This window comes from Mytilus trossulus, chromosome 7 (genome assembly GCF_036588685.1).
Source record: "Mytilus trossulus isolate FHL-02 chromosome 7, PNRI_Mtr1.1.1.hap1, whole genome shotgun sequence".
NCBI lineage: Eukaryota > Metazoa > Mollusca > Bivalvia > Mytilida > Mytilidae > Mytilus > Mytilus trossulus.
Genome location: NC_086379.1, coordinates 24,775,992 through 24,794,494, shown reverse-complemented (window position 1 = coordinate 24,794,494; position 18,503 = coordinate 24,775,992). Strand labels below are relative to the sequence as shown.

The window sequence follows — 18,503 nt, the reverse complement described above, 5'->3', positions numbered from 1 at the left end:
TCCCAGTAGAAATCAGAATGGTATCAGATATGATAAACCAATTATATCAAGAATAACTTTTAAAAAAACCCAATTGTTTTATTATAATAAGCTAACTGACATGTTCAAAGGATTTAGAGCTGTTCAATTACACAGATTATCATCTAATAATTTAATTTTGGATGTAACACATCTTCTGATTGGCTGACGTTATATTGTTATGAGCCCATAGACATAATTTAGTCAAGTGACCATGACGTCATCAACGTTTTTTCATGGTTTTCTATGGTTTAAAATGGAATTTAGAATAAAATTATTATAAGAAATGACTGTAATATTTTTTCTGTCTATTCGAAATAACATGAAAAATGTGGTGCACACTGTTAAATAACCCGCTACGCTCAATATTCAGTGTGCACCACATTTTTTATGTTATTTCGAATAGACAGAAAATATTACAGTCGTTCCTTAATTGTTGAAGATTGTATTATAATTGAAGTCAATAGTCAAAGTCCTAATATTCTTATCCAAAGAACTATAAGATTAAATCTCAGCCTTTGGTATTTCTATGACCTACAATTTTAGATTATCCCCCTTGGCAGCTTTATATTTTATTTTGTTTATTGTTTGTTGCTTGTTGATTTCTTTACATTACGTTGCTGTTACAGCTGTTACATTGACATTTACCCTTTTTTTCCTGTAATTCATGAAAAAGTTAAAAGAAGAATATGTCTGAGAACGCAGTTGCTCTCGCTGAAATGGGACAACAACAGAAGGACAGAGAGGGAAAGGCATCAAGATTAAAGGATGGTCAAGGGTTACACTTAATGCCTTGTCGCCTACGGCATGGGTATATAAATTTGCTGTCACAGTGTCATAAACCTTATTTTTTCTTTTATTATTTATAAAAAAATTCACAGTACATAAAATCTCTCAATTGAAGGTACCAGGTTGTCATTACAGATATTTTCTAGTTTCAATCTATTTTTAGAATGCTGCCTCACTGACAAAACCCATAATATACTTCCTTATGTTCATATCTATACCATGTACACTATGTATGTAATTTCATTTTTTATGTACAAATTTAAAAATTCAATTTCCTTCCTCATCAATTATTTTATACAATCTCAAACATCTTCTAAATGGATGGAATGAATCATTACATCTGTAGCAGTGAATTTCCCACAAGTTTTCACCTGATTTCAACATCTCTATTTAAAAGTTTTCCTACTTTTCCCAAATAAAACAGGTCACAGAATATCATGTTTAGTCTTAATTTCTGTCCAAGTGTTTGGTGGGGTTCGTGTTGCTCAAGTCTTAATTTTTCTATGTTATGTTTTGTAAACTATTGTTTGTCCCTTTTTTTTTTAAACATGGCTTTGTCAGTTATTTTCAATTTATGAACTTGAAATATCCCAGTGGTATCTTTTGCCCCTCTTTTATAATAATCACCTACCTTTTTGGGGTCCATGTTAAATTTCTTCTTCCCAATGGACATCTGTTTAGTCTTTGGGTTGTTCTGACTAAAAAACAGAAACATTATGTGAAATTACATTTCAGTAAGTCTAAAGATATTAAATTTATAAAGCTAAGATGTCTTCAGGTTATATGCCTATTCATTTTAGAAACAGAGAAAAAAAACTTGCAAAAATATGTCTGAGTTGTCATGACAGTTTTTATGAAGTTTATATCTAAAACATGACTGACAGAAGCTTCTATCAAACCATAAAACTTTACAGAAGAAGACATTCTGTTGTGATTTGTTGAATGATAAAAGAATTGGAAGTTTCCTTATCAACAAAAAATAAGAAATTAGCAGAATTTAATTTTTTGTATTGTTTTAATGGACAGATTACATAAGATGTCTTCGTACATCCTGTCTCTAGAAGGATGACTGTATTCAGGTTTCATTTTTTAAGTGAGGTGTAGAGGAAATTACTGATCTGAAGTCAAATGCATCCTCTTACATACATGTTAAGTGCACTATTACAGACCACAAAAGTACTAAGTCCATTGGACATGAATAAAGTGCAGATTCTGTGTTGCAATCAGATTGTACCTCACTGTAATAGTGCAATCACTTCATATGTATGCAACAGGATGCATTCAGCATGTTCAGAGATTATCCTTAAGGTGATAAGAAAGCAAAATCAATGGTCTTCAGAATTCAATGAGAACTTGAGAATGTGTCAATAGACATTATAGGCACACATTGAAGCAATGAGAATGAACAAATCTACACACATTCAAGTACAGGGACAATACAAATGTGTACACTTTAAAGAAAAGCAAGGAATAGCCTGGATTTTCATTTATTTCCAAACAAACTGAAATATCTTTATTTTTTGGAAAAGTTAACAAACATATATGTTACATACAATGTTATAAAGGGACATAATTCAAGACTGGTAAATGTGTTGCTACCCAAATTCAAACTTTGTCTAAGTTGAGTGGTAATGAGCATTGTGTATAAGTTAATTGTATTACTTCATGTACTTTAAGTGGATGCAAACTTTAGTTGGAAAATGGAAATGAAAAATTCAGCAATTTTTCCATTGTAAAGGGGTATAACTCTAAAATGGAAACAGTGATGCCACCCTAATTCATACTGTATTTTTTGGTAATAAGTAATGTGTATAATTAGTTATCAAATGTACCAGGATTATAATTATAACATTTGATTGAAGCAAACTAAAGGTAAAGAACAGAAACCAATTTCAGGATGTACAGACGTACGCACAAGGGTAAAACTTTTAAAATACCCGTCCACTATGTAGGTGGCTTAAAAACATTATGAACTGATCTTACCTGCCATCAGAGACATCTATCATGTCCATTTCAGACTGGACGTCCGCTATCTCATCTTTAAGTTCCTAAAATGATCAAATTTACAGTTAGATATTTTATCATCAATTATAATAAGTCAGTACACTTACTATATGTAATGTTTGCTTGTCCTTCTTGGTATAGTATGAATTTATAACAGATACTAGCAGTTACATTTTACTATGTTTTATATTCATACTAAATCATAACTTTAAAGATACATTCCATTTGTACTTCATTAATTTAGAAAAGTCTTTGTTGCAATGTACAATTGTTCAATCAGATATAAAATAACAGGATAAATCATGTAATCCGATTTTATAATGCACTATAAGAATTTGCAGACCTTTACTGTTTCCATTGCTACAACTTGAAATAGACGGCAAAAAGCTTCATAAGCATTAAACTCTGTGGTTCAATTACCATTGGAGCAAATCTACCGTTAAAAGCATAGATCCCAACTCATACTTCAAAGTATGGGAAAACAGGAAGGAAAATTCAAACAAATAAAAAAGCTCCCATATATTATAACTTTCATTGTCAAGTGGCTGACCAAATATCATCCTGTTCAGTAGTTTCTGGGAAAAAAGGGAGTTCATTTTTTTTAATATTCATTCATGATTTCAAAATTCAAAGTAACAGCAAACATGATTTTTGACTTGGATGGAGAGGTGTTTCATTGGCACTCATACCACATCATCTTATGTCTATGAAGCAGGTGTATAACAGATCTGAAACATGCTCATATTGTTAAACTGATCATTGTCAAGCTGATGACCAAATATAAAATCATTCTGTCAGGAACTTTCTGGGAAAGTTTGAGAAAAATATTTGTTGTTCAAACACACAGACAGACAAAGTTATTACAACTTCAACTATTTAGAATAAAAATTCACATAAAAGTCAAGCTGTTTAAATGACAAGTGATGGCCTTACTTATAAAACCAGCTTAAAACAAACCTAATGTTAGAGGATTTATGGTTTTTTTTTAAAGAAATTTATAGCAAAAGAAAAATTGTGATTTAATTTAGAATCAAATACTGGCTTGCCTCATACATAATCACCAAATCTACAAAGATTAATACTCCACATCCAAATTACATAAAAAATGTACTACACTATCTGAATGAAGAGATAGGTAATGACTTTATCAGATAATTAAATTGCCAATACTGAGTATCCTAAGACCAATTAGGCCAAGCATAATAAAATCAACGGTACCAATTTTGTTGCACCAGATGCGCATTTCGACAATACATGTCTCTTCAGTGATGCTCGTGGCCAAAATATTTGAAATCCAAAACATATATAAAAGATGAAGAGCTATAATACAAAAATTCCAAAAAGTATAGCCAAATTCGTGAAAGGAATCAGAGCTTTGCATGAGGGAGATACATTCCTTAATTTATAACAATTTCTAATATTTTGTAACAGCAAATTTTAATAACACAAAAAATCCGTATTTTCATGCCAGTACCGAAGTACTGGCTACTGGGCTGGTGATACCCTCGGGGACTAATAGTCCACCAGCAGAGGCATCGACCCAGTGGTAGTAATAAAATCAACGGTACCAATTTTGTTGCACCAGATGCGCATTTCGACAATACATGTCTCTTCAGTGATGCTCGTGGCCAAAATATTTGAAATCCAAAACATATATAAAAGATGAAGAGCTATAATCCAAAAATTCCAAAAAGTATAGCCAAATTCGTGAAAGGAATCAGAGCTTTGCATGAGGGAGATACATTCCTTAATTTATAATAATTTCTAATATTTTGTAACAGCAAATTTTAATAACACAAAAAATCCGTATTTTCATGCCAGTACCGAAGTACTGGCTACTGGGCTGGTGATACCCTCGGGGACTTATAGTCCACCAGCAGAGGCATCGACCCAGTGGTAGTAATAAAATCAACGGTACCAATTTTGTTAATATAAGTGTGTGGTTCCTATTTCATGCACAGGATTCAAATAAGATTGAACGTGTGTAGGTTTTTTTTATCTTTAAAAGATAAATTAAGGCAAAGGCATTATGTTTTACTTTTGATCTCTTAACAGTGTTTATGGTAAAGTACCACACATTAGCCTCACTAATATAGCTGGTTCTCAAGGAATTGCCTTTTTTGTTTGTCCTTAACATTATGCAAACCATGCATTATGTTCAACAAATCCTTTTATCAGCTTTATAAAAACACTGCTCATTAAAACTGTCTCTTTGCATTTGTCAAACTGGTACAAATGTCTCTTTTCATTGTGTCAATCTGATACCATACTGTTACCAAACTGGTACCAGTAATCTCTGACCTAATCTTATCAGCAACAGGAAGTACTACTTGTGTGATTTAGTTGACATTGGGAAGACAAACATCTGGTAACCAGTACTACTTTATAGCTGTACCTGACTGCAGGTTACTCTTTTTATCTTTATTCCCCAGATACTTTATCATTATGATAAAACACATTGCTTTTTATGACGATTTTTAATTAAACGTTTATCTAGGTTACATTCAGCAATGAGATACAAACATCTGCAGTACAGATATCAGTGATAAAGTGTAATACAAGACTTCCTTCCATGATCAACAGAATGTCATGGTAAAGAAGTGTGACTGATTACTTTAACAGCATTAGAATGGATGGATGGACAAATGGATTTTACACACATACAAATATGAGTTTGAATTAACATTTTGTGTACTTTGGTTGAGCACACACAAACCTTGTTCAACCCTCAAGCAAACTGTACATGTATATGCTGATCAGGGGCCTGAACTGTGTATCATTTTTGTTTTTTTCCTTTACCGTTAAGTACATAAATCCTTGGTTTTCTTGTTAGAATTGTTTTGCATTTTGTCATATCAGCTGACTTATGCTCATTGTTTAAGGCCACATGGTGATAACTAGTGGCTTATGTCATTTGACGAGTAGTAGTATATATATTCAAAATTTGTAATTTTCGGTTGATTTTATTATTTCAATACAACCTTGACAGTTGAACATTAACCAAACAGTGTTTCTTTGTCATTCAAATACAGGCGCGGATCCAGAGGGGGGTTCCGGGGGTTGGAACTCCCCCCTTTATTTTTGGACGATCAATGCATTTGAATGGGGACATGTAATTGAAACCCCCCTTTGTCCTGGGTTAGGAACCCCCCCTTTTTTAAAATGACTGGATCCGCCCCTGAAATATTACCTTGTAGTTGCAGCAACCCCTCTATACTGACTAGAAGTAAATGAGAATTATCAATAGGAAGCCAGGTCTGCCAATATGTTTGCTTGCACAGATTTCTGACAAAACAATGACCTAGTTTATACAGAACTTCTTACGTTAATGAACTAACTATGCATACATGTAGGATAATGTTCAATATCTATGACCTAAACCAATAAGTTTCAAGGTTCCCTGCATTGCACATATTTTTTGTATCCACAAAAAAATTGATTGAAACTGATTTTTCGAACTCCTCTAAGACATCAATGATATAAACCAACGACAAAAGTTTCATAAAAATTGGACTTGTGAGAGCACTATTAACAAGAGTGGACAGACAAACTGACTGACGCCCCATATTTCTTTGTCCCATGCATCCCCCAATGTCTTGTGAGCAGGGGATAAAGTATGGAGGCTAGCCTATAAAAGAAGGTATGTTGCAACCAAAATCACAGACCTGTCCTGAGCTAGTGAAATGTGCCCAATAACTTCTATCTTATACAAGCTCACCTTTTTGTCAGGGGGTGTAAAAGCCTTTCCTAAACAAGCTCTTTTCTTCTTTTTATATTTAACCCTGACATAAGCATCCTTTCTTTTCAATTTAGAAGTAACAGTTTTTTTTCATTTTAGCATCTTCAACTAAAGATTTCATCACTAATTGCCAGGTATCATTATATTCTGCCAGAAACAGGGTGGACATGTGCTCCTTTCCAGCCACAGAGACCATGCTTAAATTTGTCTAACCACACAGATGAAAATTTTCTATTATTTATAGTGAAAAATTTCCTTAATGATTTGCAATTTGGCATACGGTAAATATAAATATTGTGAAAATTTTCTTCAGTTTTATTCAGGCATCCTCAAAAGACAAATTAGTATAATCCTTTTGAACAATTGAGAAATTATTATACAGCACATCACATCAACTCTGTTGTATTCCACATGTAACATTATCAAATCGCCAGCAGATTATATGAGCATCCATTTTTCTTTTTACATTTTTGAACCACTTTTAAAATACCTATTACATCCACAAAATATACTATAATAAAACGAAAGTACATGTATACATTTTTCACTCTAATGTTTCCTTTTTTAATCCATTTCAAACTTATCACTGTGTAAAAATTCACAAAGGGGGAATAACGAAAAAAAGCCAAAAACCAAACAACAGGAAACATACAAGCCAGTCAGTCCTTATAGCTTTGAAGTGCTTTTATAACATTACCCATTGTTAATATATTGTGCAGCATAATGATTCACAAAAGAGTTAGTAACACACATATTATACATGTATGTATGACATTATAGCCTTTTAACATTTTAGGAAATAGCAACTTCAGTTTTAGTAACGAAAGTTATACATTTTAAGACTGATATCTTCTCACGGGAAGATTTGCTAATGTAGTGTATATTGGAATGTGGGATCAACTACAGGTACACCGGTACACAGAGCCTTGATTTATCATTTTTTTAGGATGTTTCTCAAATACACTGTATGTATAAATTGTGCCATGCATTTGTTACAAACATATATTATACATTATTTTAAAGATAACATAATTTCACCCATCCATAACCCAATTGCAAAGACATGCATTACCAAAATATACAACTCTGCTTTTGGAACAAGTTTGGACATTTTCTTCAACTATTCTAACTCCTTCTGTGAGTGGGTATAAAGCACTAAGTTCACTTGATCTATATACAATGATATATAGGGTAGGTTATTTCCTCATGACATTGACCAATTGATTATTTGCTGCTAAACAAGTGTTCACAGAACATTTACTAGCAGTATATAAGCTGCTTAAATAAAGCCTTTAAAACATACAACATAAAGACAAGTTGTCTACAGCATAAAAAGGGAGATAATTATAACAATACAGTTCACTAGATCTTTCTTCCATCATGTAATTACACCTCCTTTTTTTATTTTTTTTTACAATTAAACTGATTAGCTTCGACAAAATTTAAAATCTGACCTTGCAAGTGAATCAAAATTGCTTGTTTGTAAGCAGCTCAGTATGCCATTACTATGTATATCACGATAGTACTCACTATAAATCATAATTTTATGATTGTACTTTTCACCTAACGACAGGTGTTTTGGATGTATTTACTGGTACCCTAGACTGTCAATGACCGATTGATCTGATATCTAATCCAAACACATCAAATATAACATGTATAACAAGATTTCTTTCCATTATCATCACCTGACCAATCAATTCCTGGTAATTATGTTTCAGATCTTCCTTTGTCTGATATTCTAAAACTTTGCCATTTGCCAGATTCTGTCATGATTGTAAACATGTAAAGACCTCTATTTATACAAGCTTGGAAAGTCAAGAACTAGTTTACTGTAAATGGAAATAAAGAACCAAAGATGGCAATTAAAACCTGAGTAACACAGTCTATGCATGCATGCTCCCATATTCTGGTCAGGGCTACTAGACTTTTGTCTATCAAGTAATGGAATGAAAACACAAAGACATTGCTTTTACTCCTTGGTATAAGATAAGATATTTTTATTCCAATAGACAACTTTCGAATTCGATGCATTTTTGTTAAAAACTCTGGTTTTAGTGAACGTCATTTGTGCGTTTAGGGGCGTCGTCACATCCATTCCAATGTTGAGCGAGTGGTAGGAAAACTTTAATTCTATATTGTACAAATTATTCGGCAAATTGAATTCTCAAATTAAAAATCAGCACTGCTGTCATTAGGGAATTGTCATTAAGTACCTACAGAACAACCGTTATTTCTAGTTTATCCTGCACAATGACGATCACTAAGATGCTTGATGAAAGTAAATAGCAGAAAATGAATAGTGCAGGAATACAGCCTCCCCCCTCCCCCCTATCTGGTAAATGACGTCACAAAGGTGTGTATAATTGAGGAGTTTTTTCCGGTGACGGATGAACTCGAAAGTGGTCTATTAAAAGACCCATGAAGGGCAAAGTAATTTATTACAATGATTTTTAAAAAATAGGCACCATTTTTTTTTAAGCTGGATTTACCCAGTTATACAAATATTCTAGTTCAATTAAATGAAAAATGAAATTGATATAAATGTTTGTTATATTTTACCAATTCTCTTATATTCCAGTTAAAATTGTCAATGAGTACTAGGTACATGTACCAAGTTTTAAAAGGAAGGTTTTTTTTATGGAAATTGTCTTTTTTGAGTCACTATGGTATACATAGTTTAAACATCTAGATATTTAGCACTAGTAGATTGACTATTCGTGTATTAACTCAACTTTTAAGTGCCAATTTGGGGCTATTTCATGTGGCAGCCAGTTTTTATTGGTGGAGGAAGACAGAGTACCTGAAACAGAGAAAACAACAAACCATTTAATAGGACAACTGACAACCCTAGTCAATTCAGATTGGAGTCTAATGCACGCACACCAGAGGGGTTAGAACTCTATTGACTGGCTAGTACTAACACCTTAGACCACACAGTCCCTTCTAACATTCTAACACTAGAACGTTACAAATGTAACCGAAAGGGAAATGAAACTGTTTAGTAGCTAATAAAACTTCCAGTTTGCCAGTAAAAAATATGCAGAAAATTAGGTGCAATATATAAGATCACTGTAATTTCAATCAAAGTAATAGTAATAGTAGCAATTAAAGTAAACCTATATATCTAGAGAAATTTTATATACCCATTATTGCTATTATATGTACCATACTTCTATTATATATCTCTTTTATCAATACAGGGGGAAAATTGCCTCTTTCAGCACTTAAGCAGTTGTCTGTACAAAAACATTAATTCCATTAAACTTCAGCATGCAGCAATATAATATGCACATTAAACCGTATGATAATTTAACTACACATACCTGTATTTCCTGTAGAAGCTGTAGCTTTCTCTTTCTAATGCTATCAAGAAGCAGCTTTTCCTCAGGCGTCAAATCTAAAACAAATGCCGAACAATTAAGTATATCAACATCGCTAATGATTCACTGTATACATGTGGCTACTTAAGTCTAAATATTGCAAAAACAAACTGCCAACTGTTTTTTCTTACAATAAATCATGATAAAATAAACTGTCAGGTGAATTTCTGTAATTATCAGGTGTAATCGTTATGCAGTTTGTTTTATAAAAATTTGCAGCAAAAATAGAAACATTAGGAAAGAAAGAACAAAGAAAAAGGAGGCAAGTTATCAATTGTTCTATTTATATACATGTCAGTTTGTTTTACTAATTTTAAGAAAAAAGAAAGAAAATAAAAAGACTGGATTTTAAAATTTGAATTTTTTAATTAAAAATTAACTCACAGCAGGTTGTCCAAAACTAGGTGTATTCATTATTCTTTGTTATATATCAGAATAAAAAGTATGCATGCAACAAAGAAAGAACAAAGAACAACCAGAAAGGAAGAACAAAAGAAAGAATAGATAAGAATCCATTGAGTCATAATCCATGTAATTATCATAAAGAAAAAAGTTCTCACTGCAGTTTTGTTGTGTAGATCTCAAATCAAAGTCACAAGAGAGATTTATCTTCATCAATTAATGAACTAACACCAAACATCTCTTTTGATGTTGAACTTTGAATACACACATCTTTAGATTTCACATGGTTAACAAAGATATATATAATCCAATTTATTTCACATCCAACATGTTGAATTTATATCAATGTCTAAAGATAAACACTTTTATGTGGAGCAACACATGAAAATAAATATGCAAAAACTGCTTCAACTTAAAAACAGCATCTGTGTTTTTATTTTTGTATTTTCACACAAAAACCTTGACCAGCTTTTTTGAACACTTTTATCCATCTGTTTTCAACTAATCAAATTCCTGTCTAGAGTTTTCTAACCATGCATGAAATGAAACATGGTACGAAATGAACATGTTTTATAACAGAGATATTTGTAACCACCATATGGTACAATCTATACATAAAATTAATTACTTGGGCTATTTATATATGTATATATCAGTTTGTAATAGCTGGATATTTTCATTTTCTTGCTTACTGAATATATTTAAACACTTTCCATTCATAAATTTACATACATAATATGTACACACACTGATAAGTATAAACTGTGTAAGGTAAATTAGGGTTGAAGGACAATTTAAAGTGGACCCTGGAGATCTGTGCAGGATGCGTTAGAATCAAACAGTTGTTGTTATTTTTTGCCAACACTTCAGATGAAGTTTTGTTCTCGCGAGTGTTTATACTTAAACAAATTCTCTAAGTGAACATTTTCAGGAAAAGTAGAAATTTGACAGAGTTAACCATTGCTCCTGAACTGCACATAAATGCAACATTGATGATGATACCATGTAATATGATATTGATGCAATATAAAAAAAAAATTGTAAGGGTTCCGCAGAACCCAGTGTCTCGCCTATTTTTGATTCTGGATACAATCTTATGATTATAAATAAGCTTCTGTCCAAGTTTGTTACAAACCCAGGATAGTTTAAGAAAATTATTAAAATTTTAAAAACTTTAACCACAGAGTGAATGTAATGGTACCCCGCAGAAAAACTAAGTCCATTTAAAAGTAAAATATGGAAAAAATAGATTTATTTATTTACAAAATTTACTTCTGGATACTATCTTATGATCATAAACAAGCTTCTGTCCAAGTTTGGTACAAACCCAGGGTAGTTTAAGAAAGTTATTAAAATTTTAAAAACTTTAACCACAGAGTGAATGTAATGGTACCCCGCAGAAAAACTAAGTCCATTTGTAAGTAAAATATGGAAAAAATGGAATTTTATTTTTACAAAATTTACTTCTGGATACTATCTTATGATCATAAACAAGCTTCTGTCCAAGTTTGGTAGAAATCCAGTATAGTTTAAAAAAATTATTAAAATTCTGAAAACTTTAACCACAGAGTGAATGTAATGTTTCCCCGCAGAAAAACTAAGTCCATTTGTAAGTAAAATAAAAAAAAAATTGAATTTTATTTTTACAAAATTTACTTCTGGATATTATCTTATGATCATAAACAAGCTTCTGTTCAAATTTGGTACAAACCCAGGATAGTTTGAGAAAGTTATTAAAATTCTAAAAACTTTAACCACAGAGTGAATGTTTTGTTTCTCCGCAGAAAAACTAAGTACATTTATAGTAAAATACGGAAAAAATGGAATTTTAATTTTACAAAATTTACTTCTGGATACTATCTTATGATCATAAACAAGCTTCTGTCCAAGTTTGGTAGAAATCCAGTATAGTTTAAGAAAGTTATTAAAATTTTAAAACCTTTAACCACAGAGTGAATATTTGTTGACGCCGCCGCCGACGCCAGAATGTAGGATCGCTTAGTCTCGCTTTTTCGACTTAAGTCAAAGGCTCGACAAAAATCAATAAATAAGCAAATCAATAATAAGAAGGTAAGTTGGAGACAGTTATTAAAATTCTAAAAACTTTAACCACAGAGAGAATGTTTTGTTTCCCCGCAGAAAAAACTAAGTCCATTTATAGTAAAATATGGAATTTTATTTTTACAAAATTTACTTCTGGATACTATCTTATGATCATAAACAAGCTTCTGTCAAAGTTTGGTAGAAATCCAGTATAGTTTAAGAAAGTTATTAAAATTTTAAAAACTTTAACCACAGAGTGAATATTTGTTGATGCCGCCGACGACGACGCCGGAATGTAGGATCGCTTAGTCTCGCTTTTTCGAAAGCTCGACAAAAAACTATTTATCTAGAAAAATCTAGTACAAAAGTTTTCAAATTCTTTCTTCAGAACTGGAATAGACTGAAGAGCTTTCCAAGTACCCTAGTTAAATATTTGGTAGTAACATTGACCCTGTCTTACCATTCAGGTTAGCATGGTTAAGGCCAGGTATGAGGGTACAAAAATTTCAGCAAAAATTTAAACATTTTTTTTTCATTACAAATTTAATTTATTACTTTATTAGTTGTTACTTTATTATGTGGTACAAAAATTTACCAAAACAATCAATTCTTTTTGACCCCAGATGACTTTTAAAATGTGCATGTCATTGGAAAAGCTCCAAATTATCTCCCTTTGGTGCAAAAATTACATTTGTTTGGCATTAAAATTGAAATATCTTTTTTAACTCATCGGTGCCTTGTATTTTTATTATTATTTTCAAATAAGCTGTACTCAAATTAAACTATTGTAAAATTAAAGCAATTTCTGTAATATAGTTCTTTTTTTATTTCGATATAAACTCTATTTCTCCTATTGGTTCAACAGAGAAAAAAAGTACCTGTACAAAAATGTATGCACATGCTTCTTTTGAAGGCAGATTATAAACTTAAATGAATGATGACCCCATTTTTTTTAATTTTTTTTTTCTATTGAGTATATGATAAAGTTGCTTTATAGAAAAACATAGTGAAATCTTCTATTTAAACAAAAATTAAATATACCTGCAAGTCCCCTTAAAGGGTCATTTGCTCTATATTTATTTTCTTGAAAATAGAAAAGCCATATCTTTTTTCCTTTCGCTATGTCTTTAAGGTGCACATGGTACCCAACACTTTCACTAAAATTAATTTGGCTGGTTTAATTTTCATTAAATTTTGTCAAAGTATTTAATTTGACCCTTTAACAAAAAAAAAAAAAATTCAAAAATTTTGAACCAACCGTTTTGTCAGAAAAATTACACTGGTTATAGAGCAGTTTGACAAACACCAATTTTGATCATAGAGAACCTTAATATTCCCTTAAGACACAACGTAATTAAAACGTTTAGACGATTTTACAGAGTTATCTCCATGTAGTGTTAGGTACCACCTTAATATGTTTTAGGTTTGTTGCAATCCACTCATGAAACTCATGATTCAAATAGATGGCATTTGTTTAAAAATTTCTGTTTTTAAAGAAATAGTGATCTTGACTCTAAAAGTATCAAGCATCTGACCTTTGAACGTCTGATTTTTAATGTCTGACACTGTATTTTCCAACAATTATATTATGGTCAATTTAACTTTTTGTGGTAGAGAAAACCTGTAACCCCTAGATTACAAGCTCTATCTTCACCATGCTCACCAAGTTAAGATAAAAGTATTACATCAAAGTAAATAAATTATACTTTGCTACATTTTAAGTTAATCCAACCCTTATAGTTAATGAAGGAAATAGTTCTATCAATAAATCAGAGGCTGTTTCAAAAGGGATGGGGACCACTCAGCTAACGCCACATACACCTCTTTAAATACAGCAATGCCCAGACCAGTTGGGATTTATTATAAGCAGACATGTAACCTCTGGTATTGTATTTTTTGCACTTCATATAGCCTACATATCTTTGATCCACACACCTAAGACTATCAGGAATATCCTTTTTTAATTCTGATATACTTGTGGCCTTATAAGACACCAACATTTCAAATACAGATATCCAAAGTTTTTTAAAAAGTATCAAAATTTACATAAGTTACAACATCTATTTCACTGACATCCTGGTCTTCTTGTGATCACATAATTAGTTCCAGAAACGAGGACGACGAGGGTGCTTTTTGACAACCTTTGATATGGTACCCACGAGGGTCTAGCACAGTTGGTATAAACAAAACTGGATCTGTGTTTTGTGTTAATAAACAGTGTGTATAAGTTTCATAATATTTGGTTGAGGCAAACTCAAGTTAGAGAACAGAAACTAAAAATTTTGTGATTTTTCTATTTAATAAGGGGCATAAATCTAGAAATCATAAAGTGACGCTACCAAAATTCAAACTTGATCTGCAGTATACAGTATATTCTGGTAATAAACATTGTGTATAAGTTTCACTGCTTTGTCAGGGGCATTAAAAAAACACACACACATAAACTTAGGTATCCAAATATTTGGAATTTGAAACAGAATGCATTAAAATGTCAATAGTATAATTAAAACACTAGAACATGTTAATGAACATGAACATGATGAATCTTCTCAAATATTTAGACTCTAATTCATTTTTTCTTTTGTAAACAAATCATTGGCTAATAAATGATGTCACAATTTCATGAAGTTTCAAGGCAAACATTTTTGTCTTGAAGTTTTACAATAAATTGTAGGAGTTATAGATTTGCAGATTTGAACAAGATAAGATTCACAACATTTTGATTCATCTCAATTATTTTTTTAGCCCAACACTAATTCAGTAAAAAGTTATCAAAGGTAATGTACTGTACCCATGTACCAGGATTATAATTCAATAAGTAATTGAAAGTGACTAGTTTGTTCATGTCATAGTTTGATTTTTTAAACAGGGAGGTGACTCATGAAACATACTGATTTAGAACCTAGAAGTTAAAAGAAAAAGTAATTTATGCTGAGATCATAGATCTACAAACATGCTTACCTCTACTAAAAATAGTGCTCTTTTGTCTACTTTTGGTATGTCAGGCCTGAGGGGTATTACTTTACAAAGACTATTTTTTGTAATTAAAAGTCATTTTTCTTTTTTTGAATTTCTATTGACTAAGGCCTTACTCATTTACTTAACACAACTGATTGCTTGTTTAGCTTTAGAGATAATAGGTTGAACTCTTATCAAAAGGTAAATATATCAAACCAGAACAAAAAGGGTTTTTAAAAAAAAAAGCTTTTTTTAGAGGAGAAGATAAATAGGAGATTATAATTATTCAAACCTGCAAAATAAATTAAATTCTTACATATTTACATATACATGATATAAAATTAACATGGTAATGGGGAATGTATCAAAGAGACAACAACCCGACCATAGAAAAAACAACAGCGGAAGGTCACCAACAGGTCTTCAATGTTACGAGAAATTCCCGCAACCAGAGGTGTCCTTCAGCTGGCCTCTAAACAATTATATACTAGTTCAGTGATAATGAACGCCATACTAATTTCCAAATTGTACACAAGAAACTAAAATTAAAATAATACAAGACTAACAAAGACCAGAGGCTCCTGATTTGGGACAGGCGCAAAAATGCGGCGGGGTTAAACATATTTAAGAGATCTCAACCCTACCCCTATACCTCTAGCCAATGTAGAAAAGTAAACATAACTTCCAATCTATATTTACATGTAAGTAAATAAACATGATTTGTATCAGTACAATGTATGTCATGCATGTGTGTATATATATATTGTATTGATACTTTGTGACCTGTATTTCAAAATGAGTCTGACCAATCTTTTCAAGTGAACTTGTTTGTTAACCTTTACCTTTTAATGATAAGTTGACAATCTTTTCAAGTGAACTAGTTTGTTAACCTTTACCTTTTAATGATAGGTTGTCAACTTCACATCTTTCTATGTAATTCCAAAATTGAGTGTCCAGTGGCAATCCTTACAATCATATTTAGAACAATAATCATTGATAATAGTTGATGTTTCCTAAAGATTGCCTCACACTCACGGTTTTCACTATTAATTCAAAACAAGTGTGACTCACACTTGTTTTGAATTAATAGTGAAAACCAAACAATGATTTTGATGTTTGAATACATTTGTAGCTAGTTTACATTATACTGTTTGCTGGCAGACTTTTCGCCCTTAAGCACTAGCAGTCTGCATCAAAATCTTTTCTGAGGACTTGTCCGAAGACCAATATTCCAACATTTTTCAGGTGTCTAAACAAAGTTTTGCAAAAACTCATTAGTCTGTATGAAATTTTACTAGTCTGGGGCAAAGTACTTCATGTCCTAGTGGCTAATGGTGCAGACTGCCAAAAAAACACAACCTGATATTATCATACTCAAATTATGTCTGTTCCCCTGTGTATCTGGCACTGTTACTACAGGTGAGATAAAACTAATTTACAATCCCCAGTCATTTGTATTCAGTAAGTTTAGCTTTTGACAATTAGTATAATACAAATAAAAAATACAAAATTTTACTGGTATTTCAACAGTACATCTGCATTCCCTGGTCCTTACAATTCCACCACAGCAACAATCACCTTACATAATTTCAATGATGTCTGACTCAACTATGGAATCAATAAAGTAAATGAAACGGAACCAAATACTAAAATCAAACTAAACTCTCTGAAATGTCTTTAAAGTTTGCATTTATTCAAACGAGTAATTAACAATAAAAAGTGCAACAAAACTTGATATACCTTTATAAGAAAATGGTTGTTTTAACCAATGTCATGTGAAAAGTAAGGCTGTAGCGCTTGCTACCCTTTAGGAATTATTGAGTGAGTTGTTTAATTTTTTATTAATCATAGTGACAGGATTAATGCAGCTTGAATCAGCTAACACTAACAGCATATGAGTATGAATAAACAAAAACTAAACTATAACTTTATATCCGACATCACCTTTGCCTCAATAATAATTATTTTAATGGATGTATACATGTATTTATTGACCTTTTAATATAAATTATTTAATGTTGATAAACATAGTTCGCGGACAAAGCAGCCTATTTTAAAACAAGAATTGCATTAGTACTGACCTGATAGATCAAACGAGTTGCAAGTTTCTGAACTCATTGTCACTTGGATCACCATTTAATATTATCTTCTGTAAATATTATCTGACTGTATAACCAAAACAGTAGCCAATCCAACTTCCTCCTCCGCCTACACAGCAGCGGCCATTACACAAAGTAATTATACAAGGAATTCCGAATGTGAAGGTGATTCTACGTTTTCTCGTCCCTCAAAAAGGATGTACCAACCAGAACGTGCTATCTACGAAACAAATCCATTTACACAAATTTTCGTTACTCACAATTATGCTATTTGCGATTATATACAATTTAAAAGAAATTCAAATTCAGTCAAATTCATCAGATTCAGATCAAGATCAAGATTCAGATCAAGATTTAGATCAAGTTCAAGATTTAGATCAAGATTTAGATCAAGCAAGGATTTGTACAGTAAAATTCAAATTCAAATTCAAAAAACAAATTTACATATTACATTCAAATTTCATTTCCAATCAAATTCGAATTTCATTTCAACTCAGATCCGAATTTCATTTCAATTTAAAATCGAATTTCATTTCTATTCAACATCAAATTTCATTTCAATATAAATTCCAATTTCATTTCATTTCAAATTCAATTTTCAGTTTGATTTCAATTCGAATTTCAAACTTAATTCATATTCATTTCTTTTCAATTCAAATTCAAACTCATTTCTATTCAAATTCAAACTCATTTCAATTCAAATTCAAACTTATTTCAATTCAAATTCAAATTTTAATATTATATTTCTAGTCATAAGACAGACAGACAGAGCCTTTATAGAAGTAAAACAAACCAAAATACATAATAAATGTATCGATTAATATGCCCTGTTTACATGTTAAATGATATGAGATATATAGTAATCAAATACGTTGCAATTCTTCCATTATTCGCTTATTTCATATTTTTTTCAAAAGATTATCTGATATCTTTGAGTCTTTGTTTTCCACATAAATCAAAGAAAACATAACTTTAGACTAAGAAAACTATAATACGGTTGTCAAACTTGTCATAATGTATAAATTGATTTGTCCTTATATGAAAGTAACTTATACTTTGGCATAAACT

General features: G+C 31.4%; 1 protein-coding gene across 2 annotated transcripts in view; it reads right to left on the bottom strand.

Annotated features, from left to right (window-relative positions):
* Nucleotides 1–17,641, bottom strand: part of LOC134724816 (cytohesin-1-like) — a 29,335-nt gene extending 11,694 nt beyond the window's left edge. The window contains exons 1-4 of one of the 2 annotated variants that reach the window (XM_063588095.1): nucleotides 17,418–17,641; nucleotides 9,877–9,950; nucleotides 2,791–2,855; nucleotides 1,439–1,505 (exon numbers count right to left, since the gene is read on the bottom strand). In XM_063588095.1, coding sequence (XP_063444165.1) covers nucleotides 1,439–1,505; nucleotides 2,791–2,855; nucleotides 9,877–9,950; nucleotides 17,418–17,472 — 261 coding nt within the window. In that variant the 5' untranslated portion in view covers nucleotides 17,473–17,641. Of the gene's footprint in view, nucleotides 1–1,438; nucleotides 1,506–2,790; nucleotides 2,856–6,529; nucleotides 7,003–9,876; nucleotides 9,951–17,417 lie in introns of those variants that run through there. The other variant, XM_063588097.1, reaches the window with a different exon arrangement.
* Between the last annotated feature and the right edge of the window lie 862 nt (nucleotides 17,642–18,503).